Genomic DNA, 19,061 nt, shown 5'->3' with positions numbered 1-19,061 from the left:
GCTATCCTTATTATTTGAGGATGTTGTAACAAAGGTAAGATTAAAATAATTAATATTTATCTCATCAGGAAAATCTCTTTTATCTTCCACTACGACACTCAGCAAACTTATAGGTTTTTTAAACCAGGTACAACAAAAAATATTTCCTTGTTTAAGTACTAAGCTTCTGCCAGCAGTTTTATCCGCTTCCTGAGGGAACTAATTCCCGCATAGGGATAAAAGTAGATTATATAATATTCTGACTCGTAAACTACTACGCTGCCAAGATTCATCAAAATCTAGTTGGTAGTTTTTGCTTGAAACAGGAACAAACATCCATACATACAAATGCGTTTATAATATTAGTAGGACAGGATAGATATTATTAGATCACTAAGTATATTTTATCTAACTACATTACCTCATCAGCTTATCAGTATATAGATCATAAGTCACATTTATATGCAAATTCTTATTTAATATCTAAACGTCTATCATAATAAATAAATAAATAAATTTTAAATAAATAAATTGTTTATTACTTCACTTTGTACATAATTTTTACAATATTTGCTTAATTCTAAAAAGTGCTGATATATAATTTGCCCGAACTAGGTAAAAACCTGTGTCTCGGGCGTAAAAGTGCTTATTATAATATTTATAGCGAATTAACAAAAAATTGCTGTAGTAACTAAAAACTAGGTCAATGTGACAAACACAGTGTTATTATTACACATATTTATTATAATGCTTACATACTAATTTAAAACTAAATGTTCCGATTATCTCTAGGTAATTTTGATTTATTACAATTGGCGTATAAAAGTGGCTATAAAAAAAAAATCAGTAAAGAAACTATCTCTAAGTAAAAACATACAATTATGTATTGTGTAAAATTGATAAAAACTAACGCGTGGCGCTCTCAGGCGCCTTCATAATCCACCGAGTTAATGTACCTGTATTCAGCGGCTTTCCTAGCAGGGCAATCCAAATCTCCTGTCTTATGGTTGTGCGGTTTATTGTAGCGCTTGCAGGTTGCACATTTCGGTGGTTGTTCCTTCGAAGAGCACTCTTGAGTCGTGTGTCCTTCTGCACCACAGTGGCTACAAGTAGAGGTGATGGACTTGCAAGTCTTGGATGCATGACCATACTGCTGACACTTGAAGCACCGAGTCACAAGGGTGAAATCTCGTACCGGGCATGAGGTCCAGTTTATATAGATCCTGTTTTGATTCACTAGGGCTCTCCGGACGCTTGCTGGCACTTCAATAATAAAGTTGCAGCTGTCAGCATCCCTTTTTCCTGACTTATGGCTTAATTTGATTGAGGATAAAAATGCATCTTTGGTCAAATTTGGTAGTTTGTCGACAATGTTTTGTTCATAAATACATTTGAAAACTTCTATCTCTGCCATGTCAGTAGGGACCCCAATAATTACGATACGGGGCTTCCGCTTACGAGGTTCATCAACAGTAAGTCCAGATGTAGAACGCTCGACAGTCTGCTTCAATTTTTGGATGTCGTCCTTGGTCTCAGTGCTTATTATTACACCACCGTTTCTTATTTTTCGTAGTCCACGTACCTTCAATTTCATTTCTTCAGGACAAACTATGTTTTGTACTAAATTTTTGGTATCTTCACTGGTCTTGGTACTGTCTCTGGGATATATAGCTACTGAGCTGGTTGCATGAGGCCGTATAAGGGTTTTTGTACCCTTCACCATGTCAGCAAAGGAAGTGCTTTCCTGTTTCTGTTTGATCAGGTTCTCTTCTAGCTTTTGCTTGATCTCAGTTAAGCTACTAGCAAGGTCTTCATTTTCCTTAAACGTTTGCAAGGTGGCGTAGTTTTGGAGGGCTTTATGTTTCAATGACTGGTATTGCACAGCCATTTGAGAGACTCCACGACCGACTTTTAGACATAGGCTACTTACTCTTAGTTTTTGTTCGGAGTTCATCTTGCCTTCCGAAACCATGGTCGTCACCTCACTCAGGCACTTCTCAATGCTATTCATCCAGGACTGAATTTCGGGAGTAGAATAAATCTCAACTTCATCATCTTGTGCGCGACCTCTGGCTACTGCTGGTGATGAAGAGCAATGCGGCAGTCCGCCACGACGAGAGGGGCTGCTATCCATAATTGTTGAAGTTTACTTTTTGTCCATATTTGCAATAAAACTGTATATTTCAGAATAATAACACTATGTCTCGAAAACTAGGTCAAAATAAAAATTGTTAATTTATGCTATTATTAGATTGCTGCGATGAGCACGTCCGCGTTCGTCGAGTTCAATAGAGGTTAATGATATTATATAATACATAATAACATTTCTCGATAGACCATTATAACTATAGTATCGTCATCATTAGCCTTTTTATCGTCCCACTGCTGGGCTGCGGCCTCCTCTCACACGGAGAAGGATTGAGCGTTAATCACCACGCTTGCTCAATGCGGGTTGGTGATTTTAGACTTTATAGTCCAGGTTTCTTCGAGATGTTTTCCTTCACATCTTAATCAGTCATTGGTGTCCAAAATATACTTAATGAAAGTACATCATACAAACCTAGAAAAGTTGCATTGGTACTTGCCTGACCTGGGACCGATCACCACACATACAGGGGTTGGTACTTTACCCACTAGGCCACCACGACTACTAAGAATACTAACATTCTGTAAACTAAGCAGTAGGCGAGAGTTGACTGTTGTTTGGCAAGAAAATCTTGATTCCAACCAAAGATTTCAGTCGTTCTGATATCGGCTTAATACCTGATCTTTGTAATATGCATACAATTCATCTTCATACTTATTGACGAACTCAAACCAACTATCGGCCGACTAAAAGTTTGCAGTGTATTAGGTACTTTCAGAGAGAGCTAAATAGTATCATTAATTAATACTGGTTTCATACTGTAGTGTTATTAGTGGACTCAAGAGCTTAATGTGCTTTCCCTTACAAATGAAAGGTATGCTCTATCCTAAATGTATTTATGTACTTTAAGTTATTTGGGTAGTCATTTACTGTCCTATTTTTATACGGATAGGCACTTAAACGTTACAAAGTTTCTGTTTTATATCCTGAGCTCGTGGCCAAGTCAAAGTCAGATCGATCGGTCATGAGGTTAAGCAACGCTTAGCGAGGTCGGTCAGTGGATGGGTGACCATCTTGCCATGACGACTTCTATCAATCAGCTGCATAAGTTTAGACTGGAAGAACATATTAAGGGAAAAGGCTAGCCAGATGATGATCCTGAGTTCTAATTTTATTTTCTTTTTTAGTAACGGATGTTTATTACTCTCTCAAGCAAAACTCTAGAGCGGATTTGTATTTGGCACACACATGTTTTGTATTGTAGGTTAAACTCATCTCGATATCTTGACCCAATTTATATAAAGTCACGTGAAATAGCTAGGGATTCGTGTACATATCACTATATAATTTGCCTCCATCAGCGGTTTCACCCACTTTTCTAGGGAACTACTTAACGCACCCGGATAAAAAGGAACCTATATGTTATTTTGATACATAAGCTATACGACTGCCAAGTTTCATCAAAATCAATTTGACAGTTTTTGCGTAAAAGAGGAAAAAACCTAACAGGAACATACAAACTTTGGCATTTACAATATCAGTAAGGATTAACTACTGCCATCCAGAAACACATACAAGTTTCGCATTTATAGTATTAGTAAAGATTAACCACCGTTTTATCCTCAACCCCATTATTTTCACTCCTATCGTTTCATCGAAATTCACTCTGTCACTTCGACAAGAAAAAGTAGGGTGCTACTTAAAGGGAATACCAATAGATGGAGCCACCTGTTACACGGAACATTAACTACATATCGACATGGACTGATCGAGTGCCATTCACAACGAGGACTCAAGATTGATTAACTGATTCTTCTACCTTGGCTGGAAACTATAGACGTTTTGGTTTTAAAGCTAAAAGGATAGAGGATGAAGATAATGAGATTGGAAGACATGAAACGGCAGTAGAAGAGGTTAATTTGTAAATCAATGTAAAAACAAAAGCAATTATAAACAAAATAGATGTTGCTAAAAAGCTTGAATAAGGTAAAGATCACAATAAAGGAATAATAGCACAAGTAATTTTTCTAACGAAAATCCTACACGAATCCATCGGGCTATGAGAGTGAAGGAATAGTGACTGCGCAAATTCTTGTGCACTATAATCTGTACTGCGCAATTGGCTAATCTCCTTATATTAGAACAGCCATCGTGGCTGATAATCGGCTAGGAAGACATCAAGAAGAAAAACAATGTTCAAAAATACAATATTGATGCTAGAGATAATGAAAAAGGTATTTAAAAAATGCAGTACGAAATCATCAAAGCGAATTCTCAAAAGAACAGAATTGGTCTGAAAGAGGATTAATGAGGTTTAGTCTAATAGGCAGAGCAAATTGAAGTTATCTTAATGTAAAGAGCTTCAAGGTTTTAATTGTAAGAACTCGCTGAAACTAATTGTAGGCACGTGCGGTTTTCTCAAATATTTAATTGAGAATTTGGAGCGTGAGATAATGTGACATTGCTTGTTTCGCATAAAAGGATATCATAAGAAGAAATAACAGCGTGTCTTAGGACAGTCATCTACCATTATCATCCTCCTGTTTTTATAATAACGTTATTAGGTTCATCACATTTTCTTCTTCTATACTCCTTATTTTTGACCTCATCGCACAAACGACATTTCTTTCCAGCCATTATCGTCTTTCACAAAATCCATCCATCGATTCTTTGGTTGTCCCCTTCCTCTATATCCCTCTACTTTCATGCCTATATGTCAATATAACACCAATTCAGGCTGCTAAAAAAACCCTAATGAGGACACATTCCTAAGCCTTAACCAGTCACATCATTACTAGCACATAACTAAATTTCACCTTATTTAGTTCAGCATTAAATGGGTAAGAAACATGTTTGCCTACTTCTAAAATAAGCAAAAGATTTTGTTCATCTTTCGTTCTTCGTCAGCATAAAAATGTAAGATTCCAGAATATTCTCTGTTATTTAATTTCAGCCGCAGCTTTACGTTCCTCTTCGTTAAATAAAATGTGAAACTTTTACGATTTAATACAAATGAATTTTTCGAGCTCCATTCATAATTAAGTTTTGACTTTTATTTACTTTTCCAGAAAATAAGGCTTATGTTTTTTTTTATCTGTTCTTTATTTTGCCGAAATAAATTAAAAACTTGTAACTACAAAATAAACCAGAATCTGGATTGGAAGGATACGAAAGTTTATAGGAAATTTCAGCTTTCCCGAAACCGAAATTAGATAATGGTTACGTAGTATCAATAATCTTAACGGATTCCCAGAAATCTTCAATACGAACTCATTCCGAGAATCTCAGACTAAAATATTCGACTTACTGTGTCTGTGGTATCTGCTTATATTTGAGATTGGATTGAAATATCTTTGCGGGGATCAACAGCCTTACAAAATAAACGTATATCCGTGTCTGCGCGATAGTACCTCTCGCCCACTTTAAGGCCTCCACGGCGCCTACTGGTCGCATCCCAGCAATAATTAAACTATGTAGGTCGCATGAACACCCACAATGACCAACGTTGTACAAACCACCAGTGTGTCTTGACCCACCCCACCTCCCACTAACAATCAGACGCCAGACCAGTACGTTACACGGCGAGGCTCAACGCAGGCTGGACATGCTGTGACCTCGCAAGCCGCTCTTCTGTTGTTCTTTATTCAATTCAAAATGCGTTCCAGACGTGTAGGTACGTTGATGATAAATGACGGTTGAAATTCGATTTCAATTTGGAAGTTTGAAATTTAATTTTGGAATTTGTGGAATTTTCGAGTTTGCGTGTGAAAAGTTCCCGCTCGTTAAATATGTGGGGAACGGAGTAATTTGATGTTTGACTTTTGTGAGAATAATTTCGTGAAGTTTGCTTTATTATGGAACGGGTAATTAGATTTTTATATTGTCCGGTATTTTGACAGCACTTTTGTACTTATAATAAGTCTAATCTTTCATAAAACGAACACAAGTCTTCTAGAAAAAAGTCGATAGCGAAAACTGGTGCACAATAAAAACAGATTGAGCCCATCTATCATAGTGCTGTAAGAAGATTAAAAACGAAACCGACTTATCTCATACGGCTCAGCTTTACAATTCAAGAGGCCCGAATAATGGAATTTCTTAGCACTAAAGAAATACTACAATGGCGATGAAATCGTAGCATCTGTCAAATGAAAGCGCAACAAAATAAAAGGCGTACTTGCTTACATTCTTCGAGCTATGACAAATGTTCCCCGAGGCAGAGTAATTTGCCACAATTTTTAGAATAAGTAAGACCCCATTTAGATGCCTTCATGAGCATATTTTTCTTCGAGCAAAAAGAAGGGAAGCATAATTTTCCAGTTCGAAGAATTTGCGTGCGTATTTTTTTTTTCTTGTAATAAAAATTATTTCTCGTCGTAAAAATATTAATTGAACAAACCATATAATAAGGGAATAGGAAGCTTTTATTTTTTTACAATGGTAATAAATATGAACGCTCGTAATTTTTTTTACAAAATGATAATCAAAACTATAAAACAAAATTAAAACTTGAGTGATTCCATTCAATCAAACAGACCATAGATTCCCACAGATAAAAAAAGAAACAATAAATTTACGCTATCGCGAGCACAAAGCGCAATAAAATTTTCTTTTAAACTATATCATAAAACAATTCTTTGATGTTACAAATAAAAAATGCAGTTGAATAAATTTCAAGCTAACGCTATTGTGACAGCCAGTGCGCCAAACACAACAATATCATTTACATCGATTGAAGAAAAAAACGCAAACTCGATATCCGCGTAATTCGATGCTCGCTTAAAAAAATCCTCGACGAAAACTTCCCGATAGTCAGTCTCGAGCTTTTAATCGATCACTGTACTAAGAAAATAAAAACTTACATTTCGATCCTTGTTCCTTCCTCAAAAGTGCAATAATAAAAAAAAAAAACAAAAAAAAAGTCGTACACATAACTAAAAGCACTAACCGACGTCCAATCGCGTTTTCGAGATAAAAAAATGGGTGCGTATGTATGCGGGCGCGCGGAGGGCGGCTTGCAGTATACTGATCTAATTTCCAAACGTACGACTGTGAAAGTGACGTAATGCCGGCGCCATGTTGCCCCGCGCCCCTGCCCCGCCCTCCCCCGGCCGCGCCTTGCTTCCGCCACTGGAAAAATGCACTACCTACCTATTTAATCAATTTTCAGTAGTGGTCTGGAATGTTACGAAGCTCTGAGGACTTATTGCGTAGTGTCACGTGACCCTTGTGTGTTAAATTTTCCGCGAATCGATTAAAATTGTCTTATCTATCGTTCTGGCGTTGGAAATGGCTTTTACTGAAGTTTGTGGCCTGACACATCGTAAATAAGGGTTTTGCGTGCAGGTTGTATCATTTTCATGTGTCTTGTGATTCGATTTTTGAATTGAATTGTTGTGGTTTAGATTTATTGTCTTCTGTCATACATTGAAATTGTAAACGTTCTAATACTGCTGAAAATCATTCAGTAGCGTGTTAGTTACTCTGTTTTTCTACTTGCCATTTATTACGTATTTTCTTCATAGTTTAGAACTAAAAGGATGTCAAAAGTACTTATACATATTTATTGTATATTATACAAGAAGAAAAAATCACTAGAGTTTTAAGGCTACATTTATATATCTATCTTCATTACAATACTAAGTTCAATGGTCCTTAAATCGAAGGTTTTCCTCCGTTTCACGTTTAACCTTGACACCGTTTTCAGGACTTCGTCTCTTTTTGTCTGCCTACATTAACTTTAGTGAAAAGTAAAACACAAATATCGATTTTACAATGTTCCTACTGTTTTTATTTCCAATTTATCTTACACTAGTTTTTGCCGGCCGTTTCAGCCGCGTTCTGAGGGAAATACTTTGGACAATAATGGCCTTACTACAAAAACTTTAACAACTGTTTTACACTTGTCTAAAAAAAATGTGGCTCCAAAATGAACCTTATGTCAACGTCATAATTTGACATTTTTTTAGACAAGTCTTAAACTGACGTTAAAAAGTTTTTGTGGTAAGACGGTAAGTATCTCATAGCCTTCTTTAATAAATGAGTTATGTAACAATGAAACTATTTGTCATGTGTATAGTAGTTACAGAGATCAACGCGTGGAAAAACAAACTCTTCAGCTTTATATTACATACCGTCTTCCTACGGTTTCACCCGCGTCCTAAGGGAACTACTGGTCTTACTGGGATAAAATATAGCCTATGTTACTCGGGAAGAGTGTGCTTGTCGTAAGTGACGGAAATTTTCAAATAGGTTCATTAGTTTCGGAGCTTTTAGGGTGCAAACAAACAAACACACAAACATATTTTTGTTATAATATTATATCGTATAAATTCTTGCATTGAATCCTAGTTCACACCAAAATTATTCTAATCATTAGATTTAAAAAATTCTGTACACGATTTTCTCAGTAGATATATACTAGCATAAAATGAGCTATGTACGTTGTGTTGCACTGGAAGCGTCAACCTCGAGCCGGATAACTCTGACGTAGAACAGTAACGATCTATGACGAACTAGGTGTTACACGCGGTTCCACTTACATACTGAAAGAAGTAATTTTCGTACTTTGATAAAAAGTAGGCCATATTTTTAACCGACTTCAAAAAAGGAGGTTCTTAGTTGGACATGAATGTATGCGTATACTTACCTATATTTGTACGCGATTATCTTTCGTTTGGCTGAACCGATTTTGATGTAGTTTTTGGCATGGTATTTGTCAGATTTGGAAGGTTTTGGGTTCATTATTGAAGGTTTTATTCTCAGGTTATAAACTGTGTACTTACCTTCACTCAAACCAGTTTTAGTAGTTTTGAAGTGAAATACCGACAGACGTTACTTTAGTATTTACAATATTAAGCAAGGATTGGCTTTTCAATTTCCATTTCATCGTGAAAACGGTATATTTAACAGAATTAAACACTTCGTGAAGTCCATTTTTGTGAACCTACAAAAGCAATATAATAGCCAAGTATAATAGAATTAATAATTAACGAATACATTTGATCTATTATTCAGTTAATTGAATACATTAAGCAGGAGAAACGAGATCATTTGAATAAACGTCATCGCCGTTGTAGCCTATACACTGCAGACTTTTAGTCGGCCGATAGTTTGTCGGGCTCATAAATCAGTATTATGAAGATGAATGACAGTACGCACATTACAAAGATCAGGTATTTATCCGGTATCAGACCGACTGTGTTTCGGATGGCATGTTAAACTGTAGGTTCTGGCTGTTAATGGACATATTTTGCAGTCGTTTCAGGTAGCCAGAAGCCAGTGAGTCTGACAACCTGTTAAGGGTACCAACCAAGGGTTGTTGGATTGCCCAGGTAACTTGATTGAGGGGGTCAGATAGGCAGTCGCTCCTTGTAAAACACTGGTACTCAGCAGCATCCAGTAAGACTGCAAGTCGACTCTATCATAGTTGGAAAAAAGGCACAGGGGATGATGAGACCGACTGAAAACTTTGATTGAAAACAAGATCTTGGGAAATTGTCGGCCGATTGTATATCTGCAGTGTGCGTATACTCTAAATGTCACGCTTTTAGACACCACGGTTACTTTGACGAGAGATTAGCTGATCACGTTAATTGTGAAAATTTTGTAATTAGGTACCTAATGCTTAATATTATAATGATGGCGGGACACTTTTCTTACACGTGTTAGCCGAAAGGTAAGCTGTTGGTAAGCTTGTTTTGTGGGTATGTATGATTAACCACGAATACCATTTATAATTAACCATATCATATTTGTAAATACAAATTTATTTTAACACCCAGATTTCAGCCCCATCACACATGTTGACATGAATGCAGGTCGCCTCCAACAGGTATCTGTGGAGATCTAAGGGGGAGGCCTATGTTCAGCAGTGGACGTCCTATGGCTGAGATGATGATGATGACACATGTTGACCATATCAGGAATCGAGCCTTGAGCCCTCTGTTCGGCAGTCCGGTCCGGAATGGTGACCATTGCGCCAAAAAGGTCCGCCAATTATACTGCTTTGAAGGTTGCTTATAAACACGTGTAACTACAAAATGTATACTGTTACAGATAAGCATCCTTATCCTAGTTAATCATTACCCTGTTAGGGCGCAGCAATTAAACTTAGCACTAGATAATTGACTGTACACATATAATAATTACTTATACTGTGTGTAGAGCAAGCAGCACGAATTTGCCCAAGCTTTTCCTTAAAAAATACTGAAAATCAACAAAAGAATTTGTTTATTTTGCCACTACTTCACACAAGAAAATGCAATAGGTTGGAAAATGACCCTCTTATGCGCGTATAGTACAAACAAAAAAAAAAATTACAAACTGCAACCTCTTTTTCAAGGAGTCGGTTAGAAAACATTTTTTAGTTAAAAATCCTCTATCTAACCTACAATATCACCAGTTACAACTTAACCCTGAAACCAACCCATCACGTGGGTAGCTTCCTCATTAGCACCGGTACAATCATTCACTCCGTCATCTTCCTACCATCCTGCGTCGACGGTTTTGTAGGAAATCCTCGCATTTTATTGGGAACTACCTGTTTCTTGCGACTTCACCTGCGTCCTTTATGTAATGTACAACATGTAACATAATTAACGCACACCCTCAAACACCCCAATTAGAATATTATGTTATAATCATAATACATACACTGAATTTTTAATTTAACATGTATATGCATTGTTATTTACTAAATTAGTTATACCAATTCTTGGAGAACTTTTTGGTCACGCGCCGCGCGCCGCGCGCCGCTCGACGCGACACAACATAACGAAACTACGGAAAAAGCCGACAATACACGAAGTCTTATTACTTTGAGTTACGGTCTATTTGAATTTGTTTTGACTGTAAAGGGTTAATATGACAATTATTTCCGTAGTTTTAATTATTTTTGGGATAAAAAATTACCTATATTAAAAATGATATAAATCGATTCAGTAAACGATTCTGAACAAACTAATTTCAGGATGTGCGTTAATTAAGTTACATGTTGTATAAGTAATAATATGTATGTCTGTAAGATTACTTCTCGTTCCAGGATCTTCTTCTTCTTCTTTTTAGCGTTTATCCCGTCTTGTGACGGGGTCCGCTTTCTGTATCTTTTTCTTTCACTTCGCTCTATCCTGGACATCTTCCTCTTCGAGTTCGCAGATCTTCATGTATTTCTTTACAACACCAACCACTTCTCGTTCAACTCACAGGAAAAATACTGAAACAGTAAATATCATACTAGCTGTTTTCTCGCGGTTTCACCCGCGTCCTTTGAGACTACTTCTCACATCTACCCAGATAAAATAATAGTGTATATAGCGGAGATAGTATAGCTTCCCTACAGTGAAAGAATTTATCAAATCCGTTTTGTCGTTTCGGAGCCGTTAAAGTACAGAAAAGAAATTCAAAAATATCGTGTTGCGGAAGAAAATAAAGATAAGTATAAAAATAATTTTGTCATATTATATGGTAGGCATTGACAGGACTATTTATAGAAACGGCATAAATTATAAGAGGTAGCGAGATTATTTTTTAAAGAAGTAAGTATTCATGTTTAATGTTGAACTATAAGAAATATGATAATTTCAGTAAATGGTTTCAACTTTGATAATGCTTACCAAATGTGTTTCTAAGAATAGAAATGAATTTTAAACGAAAATATGAACGTCAAATGTAAGATAATAAAATTAAGAAACAAAGAATAAAGCAATCCAATTTATTATATTTTAAATATACCTACATAATATGTAATAAGTACGTTGTTGCCAATATCTAGAGTACTTAATTTTAATTTAATACACCTTAAATATTTAAGACTAGCTGTTGCCCGCAACTTCGTCTGCGTGGGCAATATAGAATAGTCAAAATACTACTTATCCCGTAGGTGCATTCTTTCACGTGACAGTATAATTAGGATTAGCACTTAGCAGTCGCATAGATTCATTGATCAAGGTTGTGTTGTGGATGTGACCATTTATCTAAACAAAAGAAGTAAAGTTTGTGACGTTGGATTGGATTTGGATCTAGTCAGCCAATTTGGAAAATTATTACGTATGGTGCGTAAGTAATTTTCACAGGAAACAGTTATAATCTATGTCTATATGCTTTGAGTCTGACAAAGCTGTCATTTGTACATTTTCTGCAGCTGCTGCGACTAATCAGAAGCCAGAAAGTCTGTCAGTCTTACCATTGATATCGGCTTGTGTAGTTGACTGGATTGAAGATAGGTAGATGGGTAGTCGCTCCAAGCAAAATATTGGTACTCAAACAGATTCGGTGACTGGAAGCCAACACCAACATAGTTGGGGAATAGCTGGATGGATGATAAAATGAGTCATCATCATCAGCAGGCGCATAGGGTAGGATGGTTTCACTACTGGGGAGAAACACTTGTATGACGGGGATTTTCTGTGCACTTACTCACTATGGTAAGGCTGACCCCACATTAGGCGTGCGCGATCCTCGGGCGTGTGAGTAGCGCGGGCGTCGTGAGCACGCTGCATGAACGTCGCGTTTTGCTGCCCTGCGGTATGTGTGAAGAGTGCAAGCGACGCGCTCGCGGCGAGCACGCGGCGCTCGAGTTGCGTTCTTACCCCTTCGCCCGCTATCCCCGCCGCCCGCTAAACGCCTTAGCAGTTAAACGTCAAGGAGAGCGGCGCGTGCGCGCCGCGAGCGCGCTGTAGGTAAATGCCGCAGGGCAGCAAAACGCGACGTTCATGCAGCGTGCTCGCGACGCACGCGCGGCGCCCGCGCTACTCACACGCGCGAGGATCGCGCACGCCTAATGTGGGGGAGGCCTAAGCCGGGACTCCACCGAAATGTTTGCATTAGTTCACGAATAGGCAAAATGTACGTATCTGTGAGAGTCCACTTCATGTGTTCGTACTTGAAACCTGCAGTTTTGCCAAGATTTTCAAAATGTACGCTTGCAATTTGTCATTTCTTGGTGGAGCCAGCAAATCGAAAGAAACATAAGTGTTGTATACTGTGCGTCACTACCGCACACCGGGTAAATTTCGCTTTTGCGGAGGACGTTTATATACCATATTTTGTGTCACAGAGGACGACAGTAAGTATCCACCGAAACGCTTTCAAAGATCTGATGAACGAACAAATCAGACCTGACTTGGTCACCTGGGGCCAATCAGAGCTCTATGAAGCGATCATATGCTTTGGCTCCTACTGTTATTGTGGTTTCTGAAAATGTATTCACCTCATTCAACGATGAATGTAATTCTGATGGTACTATTAAGAATACTTGCTTAGCGCAAAAGCTGACGTTGGCATGTCGACTCTTTTGACTTCTCGAATAGGATACCATTGGTTTTTGTGCAATGCACACCTGCAATGCATGCTGGATTAGGATAGGATACAGGTGGATAGGATTTGCAACAGAAAATAATTCTGTCTTTGTGATTGAATGACATCAAACGTAGTTTTATATAAAAGGTGTTTTTTTAGACTTGGCTCGGGTCTTACTGAGACTGTTCGTAATCGTGACCAGTGTATTTGCGATCAGAAGTTGAAAGTAAGCATGTCTCTGGTATGCGACTCGCAATTTACGTTTTCAGACGCATAAAGCATTTTACGTGTGTATGGTATTAAATCGAGAAAGCTCCCATTTCTTATCTGCACTTTGTATCTGGGCTTGTTCTTAAAGCTACAGAATCCTACATTACCTACCTACCTCACGCTTAGCAGCGCTTGCGAGAGACAGATCCTCTTTTCTTCTAGGATTAAGTTTACATATTTTGCATCAGAAAAAATAATGAAGGTCTACTTAATACTACTCACTCAAAGTAATTTGTTTTAAGGCCACCACATTAGTGGAAGATAAGCTAAACTATGTTTATGAAAAAATCCTGATATAAACTCCATCTGTAACTTTAAATGATAATTAATTGTTATACTAAAGTCATCATTTTTGACATAATATTCAAAAAATAATTTAGATGGCACCCTTTTAAATTTGGCTGAGAACTATTATTTTCCTTTCATCAAGGTAATAATTATAATTGGATTTTGATGTGGCACGGCAAACTGACAAACACTATTGAAATGTCTATCGAAAAATTATACACTACGTGTTAAAATATGGTGAATTACGGAAAATACACAACTCCATCTGTTGAAATAATAATCCTCTATAAAGATTGTATGGTAATTTATTGTCATTTACCACCTCGCTCCTTTGACAAATTTTATGTATTTTATTTAACACATATTACCACAGATGGAGCTACTTTAACCTTGGCTAAACACAATTTTCATATTTTTTTTTTCTTCCGAAGTTACTTATGAAGGTGTGATTTTCTGTGTAAAGGTTAATAATAGGCCGATCAACTAATATAAGTACACCATTCAAATGTACAGTTTTGACAAACAGATTGCGTGTCGTAATATTTTACATCTTGAATTCACAAAATTAATCATATCTTTTGATAGAGTGAATCGATTTCGATGAAACAAAAACTAAGTAATACCCTAAGTTACGTAGAATTTTTGTATATAAGCATTGTCTGCATTGAATTCGTAGATTTTACGTGAATCCCGAACAAACAAACAGATAAACAGACAAACAGACAAAAATTACAAAAATGATGGAAATGGGTTCTGTTAGTTATCCTTTAACATGCTGGCTATTTTTTTTGACAATTTCTTCAATGTACAAAAATTACTTTTCTACAGATTTATTATATGTATAGATATAGATGTCGTTACAACTTCGTATATTTGTTTTACAAAATCGCTCCCCGCTCCCGCTGTCGCTCCTCTCTTAACTTGCACCACAACGTAAACACGTAAAAAGCATCTGGAATTTATTGGAATATAATTTTAATGGCGCATGACGTTAGTTACGTAACTCACGCTTGACGTTTACGTGACGACGTAAAATCGAATATTATGATTTACGGTATTCCTATACTGATATTTTCTTAGCTGTTAAGTAAGTGAAGTCCTGTCTGCGGGTTCATTTCATGATTCTGTTTTAGAAATACTATCTGTATCTCCCGGTTTCTCCCGCGTTCTGGGGGAACTTCTTTCTTTACCTGTATAAAATATAGCCTATATCAATTGAGGATAGTGTAGCTTCGCAGCACTAAAAACAAAATCAAATCAAGTTCAGTAGTTTTAGAACGACTGGGGTACAAACAAACAAACAAAAAATTTTCGCTGCAATATTAGTTCACGTTATATTTAAAAAATGAGTTTAGATTAAAAGACACGAACACAGTCGTCCTACTAAAATCGCCATTTTTTTATATATGGAGTCGATAGAACATTCTTTCATACTCCTTAATCTGAAACTATCTCATGTATGTATGTAACAATATTTCCAAACATATCTAAATATCGTTAAGTTATATTTACAACAAAATTCAGTTGAGAATAACAATTTAAAACCTGCCAGAATGCAACTCGATACAAGTACAAAATCATTCGAATAGTAAGTTTAGAATCGATGTCAAATTCAGATAGAACTCAATACGAGATGTTCGGTTGAGCAGCGCTGCAGGAATCCGAGAAAATAAATTGTCGTTCAAACTTCAGGGAAACGTTTCAAATAAATATATTTTGTTGTATAATAGAATATTTTGTAGGAGCTCGTGGCAAAGTTATATCTGCTTGAATGGATCGATCACAAGGTTGAGCAACGCTTGGCGTGGTCAGTCTGTGGATGAGTGACCATGTTTTCATGACGAGTTCCTCCATATTTCAGAAGGTACGTTAAATTGGTGGGCCCTGCTGTTATTAAAACATCAGCGTTTTACATGGAGCAACTGCCTATCTGACCTACACCACCCAGTGTAACCCGGGCAACACGGTACACCTTGGTAAAACTGGCAGTCAGGTTTGGCTTCTGACTACCCGTGAATACTGCCAAAGATGTAGGTATGACTAGAACCTAATCCCACACTGTAATATGCCTTCCGAAATACTCAGGAACTCGTAGTGATATGGATGGTCATCGGTCACCCATCAACAGACCGAATGCGCCAAGTTGCTTAACCTTAGATCAGTCAACCCGTACAGCCGTTATCTAACAATAAACAATAAACATTGTAACTTATTTGGCAATATTCAGTAAAAATACACCACTCTAAAATTGTACCTATTTCAAGATTAACTTACCTAACATCGAATGACGCATATCACCGTAATTACTACGATTTCCATTACTAAACGTTGGAAATAACTTACAAATTAGTAATTATAACTTTTAGAAGCCATATTAAGTAGGAAAGTTTCCCCCTTTACATTGTTAATTGGTCACCCTTCGAGTTTTTGATTACAGGACAATCTTAGGAATCCATACAAGATGTTAGAAAAATACTTAATGATTTTGTAATACACTCTTTCTCTCGCTGTAGGTATAACCACGTATAACGTATATGATATGTTACTCTATCTTCTTATATATAAAAAAATGAATTGCTGTTCGTTAGTCTGACTAAAACTCGAGAACGGCTGGACCGATTTGGCTTTTTTTAGTTTTAAAATGTTTGTAGATGCCCAGGGAAGGTTTAAACGATACGAAGTTCGCGGGTTCAGCTAGTCTAATATAAAAACCTCAAAATCGGATCTAGAGAGTTTGTATGTATGTTTGTTTGAACATGCTTGTCTCAAAAACTGCAAGTTTGATTTTAATAGTTATTTCGTTTTGAGTTCGCCCATTTTAAAATGGACGCTCCAGGCTAGCTTTCGCCAGCGGTTTCACCCTGAAGTCTTTCTCGATAAATGGGCTACTTAACACTGAAATATTTTTTTTGTCTTGTAGGTTTCGATATCTGCACGTTCAAACTCTTCAACTTTATTTTATTAAGTTTGGAATATACATATATTAGTACAAAACCTTCATCGATCTGATTTTCCAAATCCGTCGAATAGTTTTGAACAAAAAAATAACTTCAGCTTTAAAATATTAGCATATAGAAGTAAAGATTACCGATTGTAATCTATATCTATTTATTCTATAACATAAAAATGAATCGCAAAATGTGTTGGTAAGCGCATAACTCGAGAACGCCTGGACCAATTTGGCCAATTCTTTTTCTGATGTATTTGTTATTGTTAGGAGAAGGTTCTTATAAAAAAAAAATAGGGTATAGTGGGGGCGAGTTGGGTAGAGTAGGGTAGGATAGGGTAGAGTAGTCAGTTCACGATAGCGAAGCTGCGGGTAAAAGCTAGTTATATATAAAAATGAAACCCGGTTTCCGTTGTCACGACATAACATGTAAACGGCTTGACCGATTTGGCTGAAAATTAGAGGGGAAGTAACTTAGACCCTGGAGAAGGTTTTAGGATAGTTTTTGTCACCATCCGGCTACGGGACGCGGGTGAAACCGCGGGCGAAAGCTAGTATGTAAATATAAAGCTAGGTAAATAGATCTAACTTTCCCCGGTACAAAATGTAGCATTATCCGTACCGGTTGCACTAAGCTATCTATCAAGGAGGATGGATGTGCCTGGATCACTACCGCCATATAAGCAAGCGATATAAGCAAGCGCCGTAAACGATAGCTCACTTACTACGTAAATGTTGCCTAGATCTATATTAATGTACGAAGGTTAGTTTGTATGCATGTTTGTTCGTTGGTTTTTCCGATGTTAGTGAAATAAACGGCGATAATTAAAGGAACTTATAGTACTTAGCATACTATTGTAGTTTTATGACAATGCGTGAGGCTAATGTGTATGTAATGTGGGTAGTGTATTCTCACAGCTTAAATTGAGTACTCCTGGTCTCTCTCGGGTCACCGGCCATGATGCGTTATGGGTGCGCCATGTCTGGAGGCCTGAAAGTAAAAAATACCCGTCACAATATTGAAAATTGCAGCACATGTGCTTTATGCGTATAGCAGCGATACGTACCTTGTGGGTATGGCCTTCTGGAAATAGGTGCACCCTACGGCGTGTACGTGGTGCACGGTGATCATTTCTGTACAGGGAAGTAGACTTTGCACTTGCAAACATCTTATGTACCTTCGCCTGAATGCTATTATTACCAAATATACTTTTTTTTTTCTCTCAAGAACGTAGGGTAGGTACCTAAAATGTAAAATCAATATTTAATAAAACAAATTGTATGCAAGTATTAGGAAAAAAACATAACTAAAATATACTCACCCAATGTGGACTGCTGGCAACTAACAAAAAAAAACTGTTTTATGATTTTGCACAATTTCACAATTTATAATTGCTTGTCTGTGTTCTTCATTAATATATGTCGGCAATGATCGGTGGCACGCTGAGCAATGATAACAGAGGTTGCAACCAGTTACGGCTCTTTGAATGTGTGCACACTGTAACATTTCATCTGTGTGAAATAAAATCGTCACTGAGCGATGCTTCCTCAGGATTGCGATTAGTCACGGTATGAATTTATTTACGTTTACCTCCACTTTTTATTTTTATTTAATTTTTGTGACTAATCCTTCTGATTATGATTTATGTTTCTTTTTTTTTTCTTTTTTAAATAGTACATAGTTTAGTAGTTTTATTATTTTTTTAAATAGAGAATAAATCAGTTCATACCGATGGACATCCGCAACTCCGCATAGGTCCAGTTGAAAACCAGCGTCAGACACTAGCTGTCTGGCATAATGCTGAACTGGACCTATTTGACGCAACCTTTTGTTCTTTTATTTTGTTTTTTTTGTTGTTTCTATGTGTATGTATGGTTTGTGTCAATAAATAAGTTTTCTTTCTTTCTTCTTTCTTTCTTTTTTTCTACTTTATCAAATTAATAGCGTCTGAGAGCGGTTTTACTAGTGTGCCATAGGAATTACTCCGTTTACTTGGATAAAAAGTGGTGTAAAACTGAAAAAAGTACTATGTTATGGGCTACCTAATACTGAAAGATATTTTGAATTCGGTGCTGTAATTTTGAGATTAAGTAAACAAACTCTTCAGCTTTATAATTTAAGTCTAGATTTTTTCGAACTTAGAGGTTATTTTATAGACAAAGCTCAGAAAATACAAAAATAAATGCTGAGAA

General features: G+C 36.8%; 1 protein-coding gene and 2 long non-coding RNA genes across 3 annotated transcripts in view; all 3 read right to left on the bottom strand.

Moving 5' to 3' along the window:
* The window catches only part of LOC124642649, a 45,821-nt gene extending 38,717 nt beyond the window's left edge, over nucleotides 1-7,104 (bottom strand). The window contains exon 1 of the long non-coding RNA XR_006985799.1: nucleotides 6,928-7,104. This is a non-coding gene — a long non-coding RNA (uncharacterized LOC124642649). The remainder of the gene's footprint in view (nucleotides 1-6,927) is intronic.
* On the bottom strand, nucleotides 823-2,265 carry LOC124642648. Its single transcript, XM_047181205.1, has one exon. The coding sequence runs from the start codon at nucleotides 2,111-2,113 to the stop codon at nucleotides 902-904; it is 1,212 nt and encodes a 403-aa protein (XP_047037161.1). The 5' UTR covers nucleotides 2,114-2,265; the 3' UTR covers nucleotides 823-901.
* Nucleotides 7,105-17,700: 10,596 nt separating the features above from the next.
* LOC124642740 lies at nucleotides 17,701-18,507 on the bottom strand. The gene is made up of 3 exons (XR_006985808.1): nucleotides 18,191-18,507; nucleotides 17,936-18,112; nucleotides 17,701-17,859 (listed from the first exon to the last, which is right to left on the bottom strand). It is a non-coding gene; the product is annotated as an uncharacterized LOC124642740 (long non-coding RNA).
* Between the last annotated feature and the right edge of the window lie 554 nt (nucleotides 18,508-19,061).

The sequence above is a fragment of the Helicoverpa zea genome, chromosome 25 (genome assembly GCF_022581195.2).
Source record: "Helicoverpa zea isolate HzStark_Cry1AcR chromosome 25, ilHelZeax1.1, whole genome shotgun sequence".
Lineage (NCBI taxonomy): Eukaryota > Metazoa > Arthropoda > Insecta > Lepidoptera > Noctuidae > Helicoverpa > Helicoverpa zea.
Note: the sequence above shows the minus strand (reverse complement) of the source record. Positions and strands in the feature narration are given on the sequence as shown.